The 21,131-nt window shown below is 40.2% G+C and overlaps 1 protein-coding gene across 3 annotated transcripts in view; it reads right to left on the minus strand.

Annotated features, from left to right (window-relative positions):
* Positions 1-21,131, minus strand: part of wdr35 (WD repeat domain 35) — a 53,956-nt gene that overhangs the window by 3,496 nt on the left and 29,329 nt on the right. For all 3 annotated transcript variants that reach the window (XM_033021498.1, XM_033021499.1, XM_033021500.1), the window contains 9 exons: positions 20,757-20,837; positions 12,908-13,044; positions 10,272-10,475; positions 9,858-10,004; positions 9,034-9,166; positions 7,169-7,279; positions 5,374-5,538; positions 3,535-3,675; positions 2,861-3,017 (listed from right to left, as the gene is read on the minus strand). In XM_033021498.1, the coding sequence (XP_032877389.1) occupies positions 2,861-3,017; positions 3,535-3,675; positions 5,374-5,538; positions 7,169-7,279; positions 9,034-9,166; positions 9,858-10,004; positions 10,272-10,475; positions 12,908-13,044; positions 20,757-20,837 (1,276 nt within the window). The remainder of the gene's footprint in view (positions 1-2,860; positions 3,018-3,534; positions 3,676-5,373; positions 5,539-7,168; positions 7,280-9,033; positions 9,167-9,857; positions 10,005-10,271; positions 10,476-12,907; positions 13,045-20,756; positions 20,838-21,131) is intronic.

Below are 21,131 nucleotides of genomic sequence, written 5' to 3' on the forward strand. Positions count from 1 at the left end.
AAAAGGAATGGAGCATCCGACGAGGGAATCTTGTTAATCATATTAATTAATATAATGAAAGAAAAGTTGGGTGAACCGAGTTGGGATACGAGGTGAGAATGACAGTGAAAAACACATTCTGCTCTATGACTTGACGTGAAACGAAACCCACCAGGTCAAATTTTCCCAAATGAATTTAAAATGAAATAGAAGAGACAGCTGAACAGATGGCCTTAATCTTAAAGACATTCCATAATTTATTTCATCTTGTTGAAGGTTGAGTGGAGCTGGCAGAGATTATTTCAGAAACATATTGGAATAGTACGCAGATTTAGAGAAAAGATGGGCCATGGTGTTTGACTTGGCCCAGCCAAATGTTGCAAAGACAAAACTGCTCTACACACTCAAGCTTTTATCCTGGGACATAAATTAAATTAAGATTGCCTTAAGCTTTGGAGTTGTTACCATAAACCTGTTCATTCACCTTTGAGATTCTCCTAAAACAAACCTTTTTTGATCAAGCTTTAGATCAGCTTTAGGGCGGCACAGCAGTAGAGCTGCTGCCTTACAGCATCAGAGATCCAGGTTCAATCCCGATCACAGGTGCTGTCTGTGTGGAGTTTGCAAGTTATCCCTGTGACCACGGGGGTTTTCTCTGGGTGCTCCGGTTTCCTCCCACATTCCAAAGATGTGCAGGTTTGTAGGTTAATTGGCTTCTGTAAATTGTCCCTAGTGTGTAGGATAGTACTAGTATATGGGTAATCGTTGGTTGGCCTAGACCTGGTGGGCTCAAGGGTTTGTTTCCACGCTGTATCTTTAAATTAAACTAATCATATCTCCTGCTATGCTCAGTTACCCCACATGGCCAAGTGGCAAGATTCAATAAAAATGGCATCAACATGAGGATAAAATTGGGTAGCTTGAAAGTAATTGAAGCAATAAAAAAACAAATCACATGCTTGAAATGCCCAAAATGAAATCCAATGCTGAAAGCGCTACTGAGTGTTATTGATCAGCGGAAGTTTATAAGCACAGTAATTATAACAATAAATCCAAACCTCTTCCGATCCACACTTATACAAGAGAATTTATCAGCTCCATATTCTCCAAAAATGTTATTTATCATCTTGCAGACTGCATAAATACCAAGCATATTATATGGTGTTAACCTTTTATATGGTGTTCATATTTCCATTTTAGATGGTTCAAATACATTTTTGTCAAAACACATTTCTAGATACAGTCTTTGGGAAACTGTGCTGCTGGGAATTGGATTAGAAAACTCCTGAATGTTGCAAGAACCACAATCACTGAAAATAGCATATCCATCATCCCTTATTGCTTATGCCTCATTTAAAAAAGGCTAATATTTTTTTAAAGTGTTATGTTGGGCAGAAATTATGATGAAAAATTGAGAGGGTATATGTGGGATAACAAGAGAGTAACGACAGGAGACAGAACATAAATTCGATCCATGCTCACCAAAATTTTGTTTGAAATATTGTTGATATTTTGACTCTTTATAGCTTGTCCTTTTCTCTTTGTAAGAGAAAATGTATCTCAGGCTAGTTATACAAGGAAAAAAATGATCGAAGGGAATGTTACAGGAGGTTCCTGATGTACTGAACTGAAGCCGTCAAGGAGTACTATATAAATATAATGATTAAACTGCCTGGAAATGTCTTTCATTACCTATAGTATGCCCCAAACAAAATCTGTTACATTAATTGCTTGAGGCACCGTCCTTTTCATGAAACAAAATAGCCAATGTGTTAAAGTCATAAATATTGTGGTTTTAAGGAGAACACGGCTATTGCTGGTAGCCTCACTTGCTGTCAAAACTATACTATGCTATAGTCTGCCCTTCCATTTGCCTAGCTATATTTTCAACACATGCAAACAGGATCACATCATTTGATTAACCAAAATGTGGGCCACTGAGGTACAGTGCTAAAGAAGGGTTTTGGAGTATATCTTCAGAGGTCATCTGGCCTGAGAGAACAGATACAGGATAAAGGAAATAATGTTTAGTGCAGGATAAAGTCTTGGGTCTCCAATAATGTAAATGGTAGGTCAAGACCCCTCTCTGATAGGATGGTTCAGTTGCCTGCTAACAGCCCTGATTCACTGTCCCTGAATCTGGAGCAAAGATCTTTGATCTGGAGGTATGAATTTACACACACCTGTATCTCTGCCTGGTGGGAGATGGGAGAAGAGGAAGTGACCAGGGTGAGCCTTGCCCTTGATTATGCTGGTGACCTTGCCGTGACAGTAGGGTTGCCAACTGTCCCATATTAGCCGGGACATCCCGTATATTGGACTAAATTGGTTTGTCCCATATGGGCCCACTCTTGTCCCATATTTGACTGCTACCACTCTGGTCAAGTGGGCTGCAGGGGACTGTACAGCCCGGCCAGCTGTGGACCTTCGCTTACCGCTGACACCACCACCCCTCCTTCTCATGGCCGATTATCGGTGGATGGGGTACCGGACTTTGCGCGCGACGTCGCACGCAAAGTCCAGCACCCGGGCCAAAACTCCTCAGCTGGCCAAAGCCGAGTTGGTCAACGAATTGCTGTCAGGAATTTGGCCCTTATTTTGACCTTTTGTCCCTTATTTGGGAGTGAGAAAGTTGGCAACCCTACGTGACAGTGTGCTGTTTTTCCAATGGAAACTAATCAGTTATGAATGGGATCCTATGCAGTAGAGACAACTGCAGCCCATCTCAAAATACAATGGCAGGCAGAAGCAACAGCAACTCAATAGACTTCGATGGAATTTCTGGATCAGGGCAGGATTCTGGATCACTCCCTGCCCCCAAATGATTGAATAATGCATGCCAAAAATAGGTCAATTTTGTTTGATATCAAATTACACGTACCCGTTTTCATAGCAGCATCTACATAGCCTTCATAAAGCTGACGTTGGGCGAGCAAAAAAAAGTGATAGGCTTCTGCTCCGCGCCAAGCATTGTCAATGATACGATTATCTGAAAATGAGGCATCTTCTTCAAGTAACCCAGCCAGAGCTGTGGTAGCCTGTAACCGTAAAAATGTATTGTTAAATGCCCAAATCCAACAATTAATTTCATAGATGCTGCCAGGTATTAACAGCATCTTATGGCTTTATTTCAGATTTCAGGTATTTCCAGTATATTGATTTTCACATTGAAATTTAGGCTGTTAACTTTATAAATTGGTGAAAAATACAGTCAATCTGTAGGGTGGTGTGGCAGTAGAGTTGCTGCCTTACAGCGCCAAAGACCCGGGTTTGATCCTGACCATAGGTGCTTTCTGCATGGGAGTTTGTACGTTCTCCTCGTGACGGCAAGAGTATTCTCCAGGTGCTCCGGTTTCCTCCCATGTTTCAAAGAAGTGCGGGTTTGTAGGTTAATTGACATATGTAAATTATCCTCATCCTGTAAATGGGTAGGATAGAACTAGTGTACGGGAGATTGTTGGTCTTCACGGACTCGGTGGGCTGCAGGGTCTGTTTCCACGCTGTATCTCTAAACTAATCATAATCCAGAATTAATATCAATTTGGAATGCATTACCTCGGATCTTTTGCCTTTTAATTTTGCTCTTTGTGTATTCTTTATCTGTTCATGGTAATCTTCTATGAGCAGTGCTGCGAGTACATAAAGTTTTTTAACACGTAATGGTTTGGTTCTCTTTTTTGCCTCTTCCTCAGCAATCTAAAAACAAAAGCAATGTAATTAAATTTAGAAGAACAAAAAACCTGCAATAAATAATCTTCTAAATGTACTAAAATATAAACTGGGCAAACGGGTGTATTTTGTAAACTCCCAATAACCACTCACAAGACAATTCACAATATTAATTGAGTATTACATTAAGCTTGGTTAACGGTAAAGTGGTGGCCATCAATTTTTTTCTTTGGCTATTCCCTAGGATAAAATGACTTGATTCCACTCCAGTTCTTTAGGTTTTAAAGGAGCAGATTAGGATGTGTTTGTAAGAGCAAAGTAGTCAGGGTTGTATTGCACTCCTGTCATTTTCACTGGTCTTCTATGTGCTCCTGATAAAAAAGACTCAAGAGGTGCCCACTGCCAGGCTGATTGCTCTTTTTCCATAAGGTCAGAAGTGACAGGAGCAGAATTATGCCATTCGGCCCATTAAGTCTGCTCCTTCTTTCAATCATGGCTAATCTATCTCTCCCTCCTAACCCCGTTCTCCTGCCTTCCCCCCCACAACCTCCAGGTTGTACTGCCATGGGCCAGGGAAACTCACAAGCTTTTTTTTTTGCTTCCTTGGATCAATTCCTTTATACATACCTTAATCTCTTGCCATGACAGAGCTCAGATATGAGTGCATGTGTTAGGAGTCTGCTGCCAGGCATGAAAGCAAAATAACCTACCCATCGGAGACAAGAGTCTAATTAAGTAGGATGGAACTGCAGATGCTGGTTTAAACCGAAGATGGACACAAAATGCTGGAGAAACTCAGCTGGACAGGCAGCATCTCCGGAGAGAAGGAATGGGTGATGTTTCGGGTCGAGTTCCTTCTTTCCTCATTCTGAGTTACTCCAGCATTTTGTGTCTATCTAGAGTCTAATTAAGACCTTGTTGCTTTGGGTGGGATATTAATCTTGGTTTATCCTATCAAACTGTATTGGAATCCTTGACACACTTTGAGCTGCCTATGATTTGGAGGTAGTCTATGATTTGGAGGTAGCCTCTGATTTGGAGGTAGTCAATGATTTTGAGGTTGACTATGATTTGGAAGTAAACAGGAGCACTCGGTTCATGGAGCTCAATAGATCATGAACGTTGTGCCCACTTAAAGCAATGGTGAAGTTAATCACCAATATTTGCCTCAAGAACAACAAGGGAACCAGTTATCACCTGTACATTCTTTTACAAATGTGCCAGTCTGACTTGAAAAAAAATCATGGAAACTCCACTGCACTGATACAAAATTTTGGAATATTTTCTCACTGATCCTGTACCATACTAATGACAGCAGTTCAGGGTGATAATTCACCAACACCTCCTGAAAGGTAATTAGTGACGGGCAATACACACTGGCCCTGCCAATTCTGCCCATAATCCAGAATGCATACAAAACCTATTTTTCTGTTCAAAAGACTCATACATAACCACTAGTCACATATAATTTGTGCATCAATTAGTCACAGTGAAATGATATTCAACATGCATCATTTGATTACATCATGTCAAAAGACAATGCATTTAAATTGGACAATAGTACGGTACAAGATCTTCACAATTAAATTAAGAAATTCATTTAGTGCTACATTTCTAATATTTGCTCATGTGGCAAGTTAAATAACAGTGTTAAAATACTTTAATTACTTCTAAGAAATCAAACATATGTTCAGTTATGCAAACAATATGAGATTGCTGCTTTACCTTAAACATCAGCTTTGCACCATCGAGAAAATGGTGGGCCTTTCGATAAAGCTCAATGGCTTCCAAGATTTTATTCTTCTCCAACAAGTGAGACGCATACTTTGCCAAAAGAGATCCAATTTCTTTCATATTGTGATTTTTGGCCAGCTCAACAGCCTTATTCCACTGATTTGTTTTAAAAGAACGCAACAAATATATTAGTTGTTCCTTCTGATAAATCAAATGCATCAAGACTTAGCTATCAGACAATATTCCTTCTTTCCTTCTGTATCACATCTAGATATCTGGCAAGAAATTGGAACTATTCTTCTTTTGGCTTGGCAAGGCAAAGCCAATTACAAAGTGGGACAGTGATAATTTCCAATCCTTCATTTGGTTATTGTGTGTATATTATAATTTGTACTCAATTCATATCAATCATTCATTCTTAATCTAGAAATAGACTGGAACTTTTCAACACAAGAGCAATATCAAGGACAGTTATTAGAAATTTACAGCAATATAAACAAAGGAAATGCATTAGAATTACTGTTCGCAAAACTGAAGGCCTTTGGTCAATGCTAGTTTTTCATACAGAGAACAGTATGCAGTCTTCAGAGGCTGATGAACTCTTTTTGCAGATGGGGTAAAGCTCAAATATAACAGAGAAGCAGGAGAAAAAAACCCAGAAACTAAAGAGACTGATTTAATGTGCAAAAACATTCAGATGCAATGTAGCACAGAAAGTGGAGACACAAGAGACTGCAGATACTGGACTCCTGATCAAAAAACCAAGTGCTGGAGAAATTCAGCAGGTCAGACAGCATTTGTGTAGGGAAATGGAGAGTCTGAAGAAGAGCTCCAACCCAAAACTTCAAGAAGCAATTTGAAACAGGACCACCACCGATTTTCCAGCACCCTTGGTTCCAAAACTTTTCTGGTTTATCTGTTTTGCCAGACCAACAGAAGTCATGGCCTTTGGGATCTGAGATACCGGCCCGCAAAGTCAGTCCCGGAAGTCGGCTATGGGAAAGGATCTGCTGGCTCCGGCCAGGTCAGAATTCCAGAGCCCTGGCTACAGGCGGCAAATTCAACCCGCCAATCAGCCCTGGAAGTCGGCTATGGGAACGGATCTACCGGCTCCAGAGCCCTGGCCACAAGGGGCACATTCGTCCTGTGGAATGGCTGCGGATGTTAGCTATGGGGACATCTCTTGGCTCCAGCGGTCCGAAGTTCTAGAGCCCCTGCCCCAGGGGGCAAATTCAAACCGCCGATCAGCACTGAGGTCCCAATGAGGTAAAGCTCGGCTGTCTCATCCAGCCTGGGTGCCACGTTTTTGCGAGGACTTCTTGGGGTGGGGGGAGGGGGGGGGGGGGGGGTTTAGTTAATTTAAAAGGGGGCCGGGCCACCAGTTGCCAGAAAAGATGCGGCGGACCTGCCTGTATATTATTTTCAAAATCTTAAGTTTTGTTGAATTAAAGTAAAAACAAACTAATTTTAGTGGAAGAATAATTCCTCATCAGAAGACTGGTGATTGACAAAATAAAATTGGTGCTTTGAGAAAACTTTATAAAGCATTATAAGCAAGTTGTTTGTTTTTGGATACACTGCCTCTTAAAGGAAGCAAACATTTGTAACGTTGTAAAGATTGGATAAATAACAGAATATAAGAACAACCTCTGAAGAAGGATGACAAGGCTGAATTTTATGAGATTAAACATTTATTTTTTAGTAAATGTAAAGTTAAAATTAAGATACTTAGTTGGAAAACAATAGCACAAAATTACAACATAGCTGGTCTTTATTACTATCCTACCTGATTCAGATGGATACAAGTTTCAACTGCAGCTTTGGCTTGGTTACACTTCAAGAATGCAGATACAGCTTGCTCACACATACCTACAGTAACAAACATGTGAGCTATTTCCTGAAAAGAAAATCAAAGAATTCACAGAATCTTGTATAAATCAAAATGTCTGAACAACTGTTTAAAAGAAACTAGTATAGATTTTGATGGATGAAGAAAATTATTTCCAGCATCTGAAAGTAAAAGGAAATCAATGGAAAAGGAGATAAAAAATAAATGTGTAGAAAGGAACTGCAGATGCTGGTTTACAAAATGCTAGAGTAATTCAGCGGGCCAAGTAACATCTCTGGAGAAAACACATAGGTGACATTTTGGGTCGAAACCCTTTGTCAGACTGCAAAGTAGTAGTGAGAGAGGATGTTGCAAAACTCCTGTCGGAGAGAGGAGGAGAACTTCTTAAAAGTAGGCATAGTTTGAGGAGATTTCGCAGTGTAGCAGACAAAATTGTTAGGAAGGAACCGTTCTGAAAGACACCTATGAAGCTTGGAAGAGTAATGTTATGTTTTTATCATAGTAACATTAACACTGCAGATCATACATGGAGCAGTGGCAGTACTTGAGGCAACCTACACAGCCAGCATTGCATCCGGGTCATAGAAACATAGAAAATAGGTGCAGGAGTAGTCCGTTTGGCCCTTTGAGCAAGGACTATCATTCAATATGTGGATAGGGATCATACACAATCAGTACCCGTTTCTGCTTTTTCCCTATATGCATTGATTCCGCTAGCCCCAAGAGCTATATCTAACTCACTCTTGAAAACGTCCAGTGAATTGGCCTCCACTGCCTTCTGTGGCAGAGAATTCCACAGATTCACAACTCTCTGGGTGAAAATCTTCCTCATCTCAGTCCTAAATGGCCCACCCCTTATTCTTAAACTGTGACCCCTGGTTTTGGACTCCCCCAACATCGGAACATCTTTCCCCCATCCAGCCTATCCAATCCCTTAAGAATTGTATATGTTTCTATACGATCACCTCTCATCCTTCTAAATTCCAGTGAATATAAGCCCAGTCAATCCATACTTTCATCATATGTCAGTGCCGCCATCCCGGGAATTAACCTCGTGAACCTACGCTGCACTCCCTCAATGGCAAGAATGCCTTCCCTCAAATTAATAGACCAAAACTGCACACAATACTCCAGGTGTGGTCTTACCAGGTCCCTGTACAGTAGGACCTCCTTGCTTCTATGCTCAAATTCTCTCACTATGAAATCGGTTAAACTCCTAGCAACAAGTTACATGATTCTCTGTTCCCACTGACATGACAGCTTACATCACATCCCCTACTTCCCCCATCTTGTGTGGATAGAAGATCCTTCTTCCTTTCCAATTTCACTACCAATGCATCTTGCTCTCCCCCATGCTTAGGCACTGTTAAATATGCCATTTCCAATTATCTCAAACCACTCCCCATTTTAAATTGCAGCTAACAAAAAAGTTAACAACTAATTCAACCAGTCAATTAAAATTAACCACCAAATATTACTGTTTAACAAACCTATATATCAAAATCACCTTGTTTGAATAATTTATATTGATTTAATGAGTAACATACAAACTTTCACAACATTCCCTTTGTATCAATGTAACAAAGAATTAAATTATGATATTTTTGCAAATAATGAATTGATCATTTATTGGATTGCACTTGTAATTTGATTCACCAGTTACAACAACATTTTGCTTCCTAGTACTTCTTTTAAAATGTAACATACCTTTGAATTTACTTCACAGATTTATTTTTTCCTACTTTTGCACTGCGATGAACCTGAATATGTCATTCCAACAAGAATACATTATTTTCACTTACTGGAAGCAGTTTATTATTTTCTGGAAGGGCATTGGCCAGTTTATCTAAACCATCATAATCTTCAAGCATGTAGTAACACTCTGCCAGTCGTTCCTGATTCCGACCCTGAACGTAATATTGAACGGCATTCATCCTGTAAATATCAAAATAACTTCAAATTGTATCCTTTCTGAATGGTCTTCTTTAGTAAACAGTATCCATTTAAATATTTGGCCTCAACTATCAAAAAATAACAAAATGCATTTTCTCCAATAATATTTGTGTTATTTCATTACATCCTTATAAATACAAATTTTGGTGAAATGTAATATATTTGTTAATTTTTTTAACAACTTAGTTGTGCCAATTAGCAATCCTTTATTCCCTGGGGCTTGTTTGAATGGAAAGCTAGAAAAATAGTGAATTTACAAATTCTATTGGGAAAGGCTATATGGTGAAATTGACAACAGATGTGCAATATGGAAGAGTAAAAGTTGTTGGAATGGCAGCTAACATGGAGCAATGATCTGCAACTGCCAAAAATTATTATATGTATGACTGCAGGGAAACAACATTTCATTCAGACCTTTCAGTCTGAATGACAAATAAATTCAATTCAATTCAAATATATATGGTTCCTGAAAGTTTTAAGTTATAATGGACAACTGGCAAAACTCCTATCAGAAGACAAATAGAATGTGGGGAAATTGTATAAATGCCTGATATTGACCTCTTTGTAGGCTTTCTATTAATCATGCATAGATTTGGTAAGAATTTGACTATGCAGCACCAGAACTTCTTATATTTAGTTTTATTTAAATTATTTAGTGTAAACATCTTGTTACCACTTCTGGCGATCTGCAAAATAGTCTCCAATAGCATTGTAAGCCTGCTCAAGCAAAGCATCGTCAGCGTCACCAGAACCAGTCTTTAGTAATTGCAATACTCGAAACCAGTCTCCCAACTTGATCCTTAGATCGATGGCCAGATCTCTAAACGTAGGATTGACAATAGTTACATGGAGTACATTCAGCATTAACTTGATTCACTCATCCCAAAGCTAATCAAATAATTAAGAACATATGAAATTGGGGCCAGGGTCCAAAGGTGTCTCAACTTAACTAATTTCCTCCCACATACTTTATATCCCTCTTGTCCCCAAATCTATCATCGTCCTGATAAATTTAATGACCTAGCTGCCAAACCAGTAGAGAATTCCAAACATGCATCTGAAGGATACTCATCAGTACAGTGAACACCTTCTATCCATGTTTAGATACATCCTCTCAGCTTCTTCAAATCTTCCAAAGTAAGCTGCAACTTCTGCCTGTTTCATGGATTCACTCTGAAGATTTCCTAGACGTTTGACAAACTCAATCCCCTGGTAATCTTTACATCGGACAAATGCCTGCTCCGCTGTTTTGAGGTCAAGTCTCTGTAGAGCAGCTTCTGCAAGTAGGCGCCTAAGATACAAGATAAAGCCGCTCATTAGCAAGCAAAAAATTAGTTACATCTATTTATGTACCAGTATATATATTTTACAATATTAGAAATGTACATAATTGTAGTAAAGTGAAAGTTCATTATCATTTATACATACAAGCAAAATAAAAAGCATAACTATTAGTGTATTTTAAAATAACCAATAATTTGTTACAATGATATACTAGGTACTATTATGCATTCAACAGCAAATATGCATTTGAAAGAATGTTAGAAGTAATACATTTATACAATATTGTCTCCAATGGCTACATACTGTACAGAAAATAAAAGAAGGGAACTGAATGACTGCAATTAAATAATTTTGCCCTTGTATGCTGGTTGCCAAGATTTTCTTGTGATTGTTCACACTTCTCTCACTTATTTTTCACATTTTCTTATTCAGAAACAAAGGTGCATTTGTACTTACATTTTTGAAAACATATTCCATTACAGTTATTTATATTATAAGTAATTAGTTTACAATGCCACAAGGTATGGCCCACCACTGCCATTAAAAGGACAATAACATATGGTCAATTTAAATGTTAGACTGCCAGCACAGCCCATGCTCCACAAATTAATAATAAAAAAAAGCCAAGTCAAAAATGGTTTCTTGAAGGATTAATATCATTGGCATGAAATCATCAAATTCCTTACAGATAAAATACACACATTCCAGGCATTATGTTAAGGACAAAATGTACATGACTTAGTTCTTCCTTAACTTGTATTTCCAGACATCTATAAACTCCCAGTTCTGGCATCAGATTCTTGGGCTCATCTTAAAATGATGTATGTGGTCTCGGTGCTGGAGGAAGTTCCCGGATTTATTGTAGGAACTGCGATGTCTTTCCAGACCATAATGGTGTATGCATTGGAGAGGGCAAGTCATGGCTTCATCATATACATACTATCCTTGGCCATTCTCATGGAAGAGGCTGAGCATCTGGAAGGAGTAGGCTAGACAAGTGATTGCAGGGCATGTTCTAGATCACTATGACAACAGCCACAGGTCAGTGGTGAACATTGTGCTTGTGTAACCAGTCAGATGAGTTGCTTCATCCAGGGTGGTGTCGAGTTTTTGAGTGTTGTGGAAGCTATATTCATCCAGGAAACGGGAGGGTATTTCATCACAAACCTGGCTTGTGTCTGATAGAAACTGAAAGGTGAGTTGTTTTCCACAAAATACAAGTCTCTGACCAGCTCATTTGACCACAATGGGTCCTGTCTTCATGGACCTGACCCAATGCCGAGTTTTCTCCAAGGCATTTAATTTATCCAGGGGATAAGACAGTGGGATGAGTTGACTCGCTGCATCAGAGATCTTCAGGATGTAGCTTCATTTGTAAAGGAAGGTCCGCAAACTCACCTCCCGCTGTCTTGGAAATAACCAAATATATGGGACATGGCAACCTCAACGCACAGACATAAAGGGACGGCTGCGGGTGGTGGTGGATGTTATGGTTGCAGAGGGCATGTGGTGTTGGCGAAGGAGGCCACGGGAGACTACAGCTGCCGGGGTGAACAAGTAGATCGAGTGCTGATTGTGGCAGCTGCATGGAGCAGCAGTGGAAGGAGCTGACACCATTGCACAGGGCCAGATTAACTCCTGCTTCATTGATCCAATGCTGCCAGGTCATGGAGCTTCAGTGAGGAAATAACAAATTGCTTATCTCCTTTGATTAAAGTCGGACTTTTCAGACAAGATGGCACCGGAACGTGACCACTCTCTGCATGTTGCTCCTGAAGAGGATCTATTGTACTCATGCGTAGTATGACTTTACTGGATAGCATGAAGAATGAGCTTTACATTGTAACTCTGTACATGTGACAATAAATAAACAACATACCATCTGTTAAAAGATTTTCAACAGTTTTTAAAATGCACTACGTCAATACAAGTAATTTGTTCATGTAATGTAATGTTAACTCTCTACTTGAGTTCTCTTATCATTTAGTTTGCCGTGAACAAGGCAGATAAAGTTGATTTTTATTTAAAGGGCCGTGCTGAACTATCATTAGTACAGATTTGTTATTGATTCAAGTAGATATTGTTTGTAGGTTAAGCCCAATGTTATTTTGATAGCACTTCCCTTGAACCAGTTCTGCATTTTAGAGAATTATTATTTTTTCCAGAAAAACCTTGCCCAATTCAAAAGGGACAGGAGTCACAAGGAAAACAATGCTGGGAATGTATTTTTGGACCAATCCTTGGATACTGCAGAAAAAGACAACCATTTTCAACATTACCATCATGCCCAAACAATATCCTGCCATCATCCACTTCCTGCCTACCCTCACTCCATGGGATGGCTACAAAATGGAGCAGCAAAAATACACTTGGTTGTAAACTTTGAAAAAAAAGAAAATATTAGTAGTGAACCATTTATTGTCTAGATATACTTCTCACCAAAGTCTAGGATGTGGGTTCTCCTCGATGAATGTGCAGGCATCTTCAATGCCTACAGTCTCAATCAGGCTTCGACTATCACGTAATGAACGGATTTCAAAATTGATCATATAGTCTTTGTTGGGTTGGCTTGGCTCCTGAAAGAATAATAAAGGCAATGTGCATTGAGTTAACAGAATCCACAAGATGAATAATCACCAGTGAGATTTTTCTTGATTAAAACTACTCTGACTGCAGAAACAGAAAATGATGTATTAATGCTGCGTGGTAGATATGGAAACAACTTCATTATGCTGATTACGCTGTTGATGGCCTTCGTTAGTCTTTGGTGGGAAGATAATTGCTCCTCTTTGTTAGAAATGGAGAATGGGGAGAAGGGGAGAATGGGGAGAAGGCAGGCACGGGTTATTGATTGGGGACATTCAGCCATGATCACAATGAATGGTGGTGCTGACTCGAAGGGCTGAAGAGCCTCCTCCTGCACCTATTTTCTATGTTTCTATGTTTAATGCAAGAAGGATAGTTAAGCAATAATTGATTCCTAATGCTGACTGAAAGCAAGAAAAAGTGGGAAATATTTCAGTGTCACGTTAATGCTTTTCAAAGGTTTCAAAGATCTTTCATTGTCAGCTGTACCAATTCAGGTAGAGTGATATTCGTATTACCCTACGGCCATACTAAAAAAAAAACAAGACAAACCACTACGTAAAAGTTACCATAAACATCCACCACAGCGGATTCCTCATTCCTCACTGTGATGGAAGGCGATAAAGTCTAATCTTCTTCCCTCATTTTTCTCCCACGGTCGGGGCAGTCGAACCATCCGGCAGGGCGATCGAAGCTCCTGCAGCCGGCGGTCGAAGCCCCCTCGTCAGGACGATCGAAGCCCCTGCGTCGGGGTGATTGAAGCTCCTGCGTCGGGGCAGTCGAAGCTCCTGCTGCTTGGAGCTCCCGAAGTAGGTCTCTAACCAAAGCTCCACGATGTTAAAGTCCGCAGGCACCCATGGTTGGATCTCCGAGATCAATCCTCGGCAAAGGGATCGCAAGCTCACAATGTTAAAGTCATGTAGGCTCCTGTGTTGGAGCACCCAAAGTCGGTCTCCAGCAGAGGCCTCCAGCTCCTCAATGTTAGGCCGCAGTGCGGACGGAGATACGATACAGGAAAAAAAATCACATCTCCGTCGAGGTAAGAGATTTAAAAAAAGTTTCCCCACTTAAAACAAACTAAAGATTACTAAAACATACATTTAACACATACTAAAGAAACAACAGAGAAGGAGGGGACAGACAGTTGGCGAGGCAGCCATTGCTGGCGCCACCCAGTGCTTTTGTGAGGCATGCTGATAAAAATTCCGAAGAAAAACATCTTAAGCACTGTAATCAAATACATGTCCTAAAATTGCACTGTACTGTAGATCAAGAAACTGTGTAAATTGGTCATAATTCAATAAAGAAACAATTGCTGATGAATACAAAATTGTTATGCAGTGAGAGCAACATCACTTCTGCACCTGCTCAGCAGGTTGGTTAGACTAGAGCAACCAAAAATTGGAAATAGCACCTGGAATCACATAGTTGAATCCAGCAATAAATCCACTTCCTATAGAAATCTAATGCCTTTCCACTACCCGTTCAACGTTAGATCGAACCTGACCACAGTATGCACCATGAGTACCACAGTTATTTTTATTGGCTTTAAATAGGGAGGAAAAGCAGGATCAGACTTTATAATGGGAAAAGGTTATACAGGCCCTGAATTTCATATATTAGCCTACTATTTTCAGTCATTCAGAGAACAAATTCTGGAGCATGTGCAGTACTAAATGCCAATGCCTCATCAGAATATAGTTCCAAAAGCTAAATAAAAGTTGGTATACAACAGTAAGAATTAAACCATAGTCTGCAGAATGGCAGCTAAGTAAGAGAAGGAAGTAGCACTAATTACTTGTGCAACATTAGCAGGAAATCAGTAAATATACACAGACTGCACTCAGCAATACAATATATATTGTGCAGAAAGGAACTGCAAATACTGGATTAAACCAAAGGCAGACACAAAATGCTGGAGTAATTCAGCAGGTCGGGCAGCACCTCTGGAGAGAAGGAATGAGTGACGTTTCGGGTCGAGACCCTTCAGAATGAACCAATTCCTTCTCTCCAGAGATGCTGCCTGTCCAGCTGAGTTACTCTAACATTTGGTGTCTATCTTTATTACAATATAGATTCTTCCCTAGAAAATATGATTCTGCAACGACACTGGTACATTCTTAATTCAGCAGTCTTTATATTAAATACCTTGCTCTGCCTCCTATTGTAATCAATACACACAAAACACCTACATTCAAATCAGAATTGCCAACAGCTGGTATTGAGGAGGCTACTCGTTATCCGCACACCTACACAAGCTCCTTGAGATAGCTATCCAATTAGCTCCACTTTCCTGCTCTTCTCCCTTTCCCTTACTATTAACTCTGCCTCCTCCCAAATATAAGGGCAGCTTCACCTTGACTGAGGAGAACAGCTTTTTTTGTACTGTGGGTTTGCAGTGTGCTGTAATGGAACTGCAAACTCTGAAACAGTTGTGTTTGGTAGAATGTGTGAGCAAGTTCTTTACAATAACATCCCCATTTGCACATGGCCTTCAGGTACTCCCTTTACAACAATAAGGGAGAGGGCCATAACTCCCAGGCATCCAATAAACTGGGTTTGATTCTGTATAGTCCGACTTCAATATAGTCTGTATGAAGTTTGCACATTAGAAACATAGAAAATAGGTGCAGGAGGAGGCCATTCAGCCCTTCAAGCCAGCACCGCCATTCATTGTGATCATGGCTGATCGTCCCATATCAATAACCCGTGCCTGCCTTCTCCCCATATCCCTTGACTCCACTAGCCCCTAGAGCTCTATCTAACTCTCTCTTAAATCCATCCAGTGACTTGGCCTCCACTGCCCTCTGTGGCAGGGAATTCCATAAATTTACAACTCTCTGGGTGAAAAAGTTTTTTCTCACCTCAGTCTTAAATGACCTCCCCTTTATTCTAAGACTGTGGCCCCTGGTTCTGGACTCACCCAACATTGGGAACACCTTTCCTGCATCTAGCTTGTCCAGTCCTTTTATAATTTTGTATGTTTCTATAAGATTCCCCCTCATCCTTCTAAACTCCAGTGAATACAGGCCTAGTCTTTTCAATCTTTCCTCATATGACAGTCCCGCCATCCCAAGGATCAATCTCGTGAACCTACGCTGCTCTACCTCAATCACAATGATGTCCTTCCTCAAATTAGGAGACCAAAACTGTACACAATACTCTAGATGTGGTCTCACCAGAGCCCTATACAACTGCAGAAGAACCTCTTTACTCCAATACTGAAATCCTCTTGTTATGAAGGCCAACATTCCATTAGCTTTCTTCACTGCCTGCTGTACCTGTAAGCTGCCTCTCACAGTAACTGCAAGGGTTCCCCCTAGGAAGGTGGTGGAGGCAGGTTCGTTTTTATCATTTAAAAATAAATTGGATAGTTATATGGACGGGAAAGGAATGGAGGGTTATGGTCTGAGCGCAGGTATATGGGACTAGGGGAGAATACGTGTTCGGCACGGACTAGAAGGGTCGAGATGGCCTGTTTCCGTGCTGTAATTGTTATATGGTTATATGGTTATTACATTTCAGTTTCCTCCCACATCCCAAAGGACATCAACATTGCCAAGACTTGAGGGCCTGAGCTATAGGGAGAGGTTGTGCAGGCTAGGACTTCATTCCTTGGAGCACAGGAAGATGAGAAGTGATCCTCGTATAAGATAATGAGAGGAAGAGATATGTTGAATGCAGAGTCTTTTACCTTGAGGAGGGAAATCAAGAAACAGAGGACAAAGGTTTACAGTGAGAAGGGAAAAATTTAATAGGAGCCCGAGGGGCAACATTTTCATAGAGGGTGGTGGCAATATGGAACAAACTACCTGAGAAGGTAGTTGAGGCGGGTACTATCACAATGTTTAAAAGACATTTGGACAGGTATATGGATACAAATGTTTAGAAGGATGTATGCCAATCACAGGAAGGTGGGACTACTGTAAATGGGACATCTTGGGTCTGCGTGGCAAGTTGGGCCGAAGGGCCCGTTTCCAGTTTCCATGCTATATGACTCTGATTAATAGCTTGGTTAGATGGCTACTGTAAATTGCCTCTAGAGCGGGTATCTGGTGGGAGAATCAGGGGTCGTTAATATACGAGGAAATAGATTACTGGGAAGTAAATTGGGGAATGGGATTATGCTGAGATCCGGCATAGATTCAATAGGCCAAATGACAAAGAAAGAAGCCATACGGGTATATAACAGAAAAATGATTTTAAGTTTGATTCTTTGTGTTCACTTATTTTATGTTCCTTCGTTTGTGTTCATGCTTTGTCTAACTGCAATCTTACATTATCAACCAGATTTTTTTTTTAACAGCTTTACTCTGTGGCATCAATGACATCATGCTATCAAAGATAAGAAACTGCTGGAGGAATTCAACAGGTGAAACAGCATCTGTGGAAGCAAAGAGATGGTCGACACTTTGAGTCGAAACTCTGCATCAGCACTGAGAGTGTTGAGGCAAGATAGCCAATATAAAGGATATGAGAGGGAAAGATGAAATTGGGGCTGGTAGGCAATAGGTGAGGAGATGGATAATAGGCAAAGGGGGGAGGGGGAGATTTGAAAAAGGTGGTAGGTGATACGTGGAAAAAGATAATAAACAAAACTAAAGGTCTGAAAAATGTGTGCAAAGTTGATCCCCAGGGAATATTTCAGGATCATGGCTATCAATTAATGACCTGACCTACTATGCTGTGCCATTTCAAAGTTTGCAGATCAGCAAATAAATATAAAATGAGTTGAAGACATAAGAAACTGCAGATGCTGAAATCTTGAGCAAAACAAAGTGCTGGAGTAACTCCGCAGGTCAGGCAGTATTTCTGGAAGAACAGGTAGGCAACATGTCAGGGACATTCTTCAGACTGATTGCAGTAGGGGGAGAAAGCTGAAAAAGAGTTGGGGCCAGGCCAAAGTCTGACAAGTGATGGGGGGGTTTTGACTGGCACATGGACAGACAAATGCTAGAGATGAAAAGACAAAAGGAGAGAAGCAGAGTGAATTGTAAAGCCTGAAGGAGGGAAATACAGTGCCCTCCATAATGTTCGGGACAACCCATCATTTATTTATTTGCCTCTGGTCAATTCTTGAGGGGCCAAGTCAATCACCCGATCTGAACCCAATTGAGCATTCCTTTTATATGCTGAAGAGAAAACTGAAAGGGACTAACCCCCTAAACAAGCATAAGCTAAAGATACAGGCCTGGCAGAGCACCACCAGAGAAGACACCCAGGAACTGGTGATGTTCATGAATCGCAGACTTCAAGCAGTCATTGCATGCAAAGGATATGCAACAAAATATTAAACATGAATACTTTCATTTACATGACATTGCTGTGTCCCAAACAGTATGGTGCCCTGAACTGGGGGATCTATGTAGAAACATTGCTGTAATTTCTACATGGTGAGACCAAAATGTATAAAAATGGCCTTTATTAAAATCTGACGATGTGCACTTTAACCACGTGATTTTGTCTATTACAAATCTCAAATTGTGGAGTACAGAGGCAAATAAATAAATGATGGGTCTTTGTCACAAACATTATGGAGGGCACTGTAGGTGGATGGGTACAGGGGTGGAGGGGGAAACGTGGACAATGTAGTGGGAGAAATGGATGTGTGCCAAGGTGGGGTATGCACAGCAAACAATGACAGGAAATGGGGAAGGATGGTACTTACAATTGATAATTCAAATGTTAATATTGTTGGGTTATAACCTACCCAAGTGGAATATACGATGCTGTTCCTCTAGTTTGCTCTAGTTTACCTTATTCTGGCAATGGAGGATGCCAAGGGCAGAAAGGTCAGTCTGGGAATGGGAAGAGGGTTACAAACTGGGTGATCCAGCAGGCCTTGGTGGACTGAGTGTGAGTGTACGACCAATAAAAATGAGGGAGGTGTCCTATCAGAGATATTGCCTTTGTCCCATCCATGCCTCCTCTACCCTCCTTGCAACTTCAAACTAACTTTCTTTTCTGCTTTCCTATTTCCCATGAAGCCCATTCGACCTGAACCTTTTATTCTGTTTCTACTTCTGCAGATGCTACCTGACTTACTTGTATTTTCAGCATTTTCTATTTTTGTGCAAATTGATTACGCTAATGCTGATATTCACAAGTACTCAAAAATACCTGTGAATATCAAAAATCGTAAAGATTAAATTGAAAATAATAATTAATATATTTAAACAAATATATTTAACAGAAGCAAATAAAATAGGGTCTACGTACCATTTTCCTGGCAGTCATTTCTTCCTATAGATTTCAATGAGGCTGCTGTCCTTGCACTAGTCTAAGCTGGCACAGACTCAAGTGACCGGTTTCACAGCCAGAGTACTGGAAAATCTGGAAGATTTGTGTGTCCCACTGAACTCCACAAGGAGTCAATCAGTGCAACAGTGTCCTGGGCTGGTAGTCAACAGGAGTGAAAAACTGTAGCTCAACTTGTACTAAAAAATACTGACTTTCTGCTCAGCTAAGTGCTTAAAAGCTATCAACTCAGCTCTTCCTTGACTTTCACTTTTTAAAACACTAATTTAATTTATTTTCCTACCAAAGTGGATTAGTGACTGGCCATATCATTGTATATTTATTAGCTCATCTGCAGAACAACAGACAGCCAACCATGTCATCTCTGGGTGCCCCCTAACCACCCACCAATTGGAGCTCAGGGCCTGGCAGACATTGACGTAGAGACAACAACCTGGCTGCTCAACACCTGGCTTGAGATCTAACTATTCCTTTGGTTTTTGTTTCATTCGCAAGAAGCAAGAAGAAGCTCATCTGCAAACTTTGAAATCGCACATCTCTGCACCAAGGCCAGTTCATTCATTGGAAACCATGTTCCTACATCTATTCACAGCTGAACAACACTGTACACTCTGGCCAGACTTGCAAAACAACTGCCCACAATGCCGTCTAGATTTTTATCTTTCTATCCATGTTGGCACTTCTTTTAATCCCATGATTTTTAATTTCTGTCCCTTCTCCTTTTCATCACATGGGTTTTAAATTAGCACGGAAAAAGGCTCTTTGGCCCAAATTGTCCCTTCAATCTAACTTCATCCCTCTTAACTGTGAGGCTTTGAACACATGACCTAATACTACCAAACTATTTCTTTTGCTGGGTTTTTAGCATACCACCACACTCTCCTGCAAGTTTGATATGACTGATTGAGGTTGAGAATTCAAAACTGTCCAGTCAGAAAGAGCCATAAAACAACAATGATCTGACCATAGGATGCAATGGGTAAATATTAGATAAATCAAAAATGAAAATGGAAAAATATTATAAAAATCTTCTTTGTTAACATATCTTTGTTAACTTTATCTTTGTTAACATATCACCTAGTGCAGCATGGGTAAGGTGGAGTTGCTGCCTTACAACGGTAGAGTTGCTGCCTTACAGCGCCAGAGACTCGGGTTCGATCCTGACTACGGATGTTGTCTGTACGAGGTTTGTACGTTCTCCCAATAACCGCATAGGTTTCCTCCCACACTCCAAAGACGTACAGACATGTAGGTAAATTGGCTTGGAATAAGTGTAAATTGTACCACGTGTGTGTAAAATGTGCGGGTATTGCTGGTCGGTGCAGACCCGGTGGGCCGAAGGTCCTGTTTCCGCGCTGTATCTCTAAACTAAACTAAACATTATGTTAAATAGCTTCCTAATTGTTTATTTGATCCACTTGATAAATATTACACCAAAACTTACCTTCAGAATTTCATCCAAAAGTACAGACTTGATTTCCAAATTTTCAAAATTGCATATATACCCAGATGTTTGAATTGGTTCCTATAAAGATGAATAGTAAGATGCCAGATTTAAAACATTAAAACTCCAAAATTCATTTTTAAACTACAACTTTCTACACATTTCAACTGATTACCAACTACATTTTCATAACACAACCTGTCCCAAATACATCAAAAAAACATTTGAAATGCACAATGATAAAATCAGTAACTAACATATTCGTTAACCTGTCAAATATATCAACTTTTAAACTGTAAGTAGCAATTTTAACCTATTCCCTGCATGCAAAAAAATGGCCATCATTTTGTTTCTGATATGGTGTTTTTTTTGCCT

The sequence above is a fragment of the Amblyraja radiata genome, chromosome 5 (assembly GCF_010909765.2).
Source record: "Amblyraja radiata isolate CabotCenter1 chromosome 5, sAmbRad1.1.pri, whole genome shotgun sequence".
Taxonomy (NCBI): Eukaryota; Metazoa; Chordata; class Chondrichthyes; order Rajiformes; family Rajidae; genus Amblyraja; species Amblyraja radiata.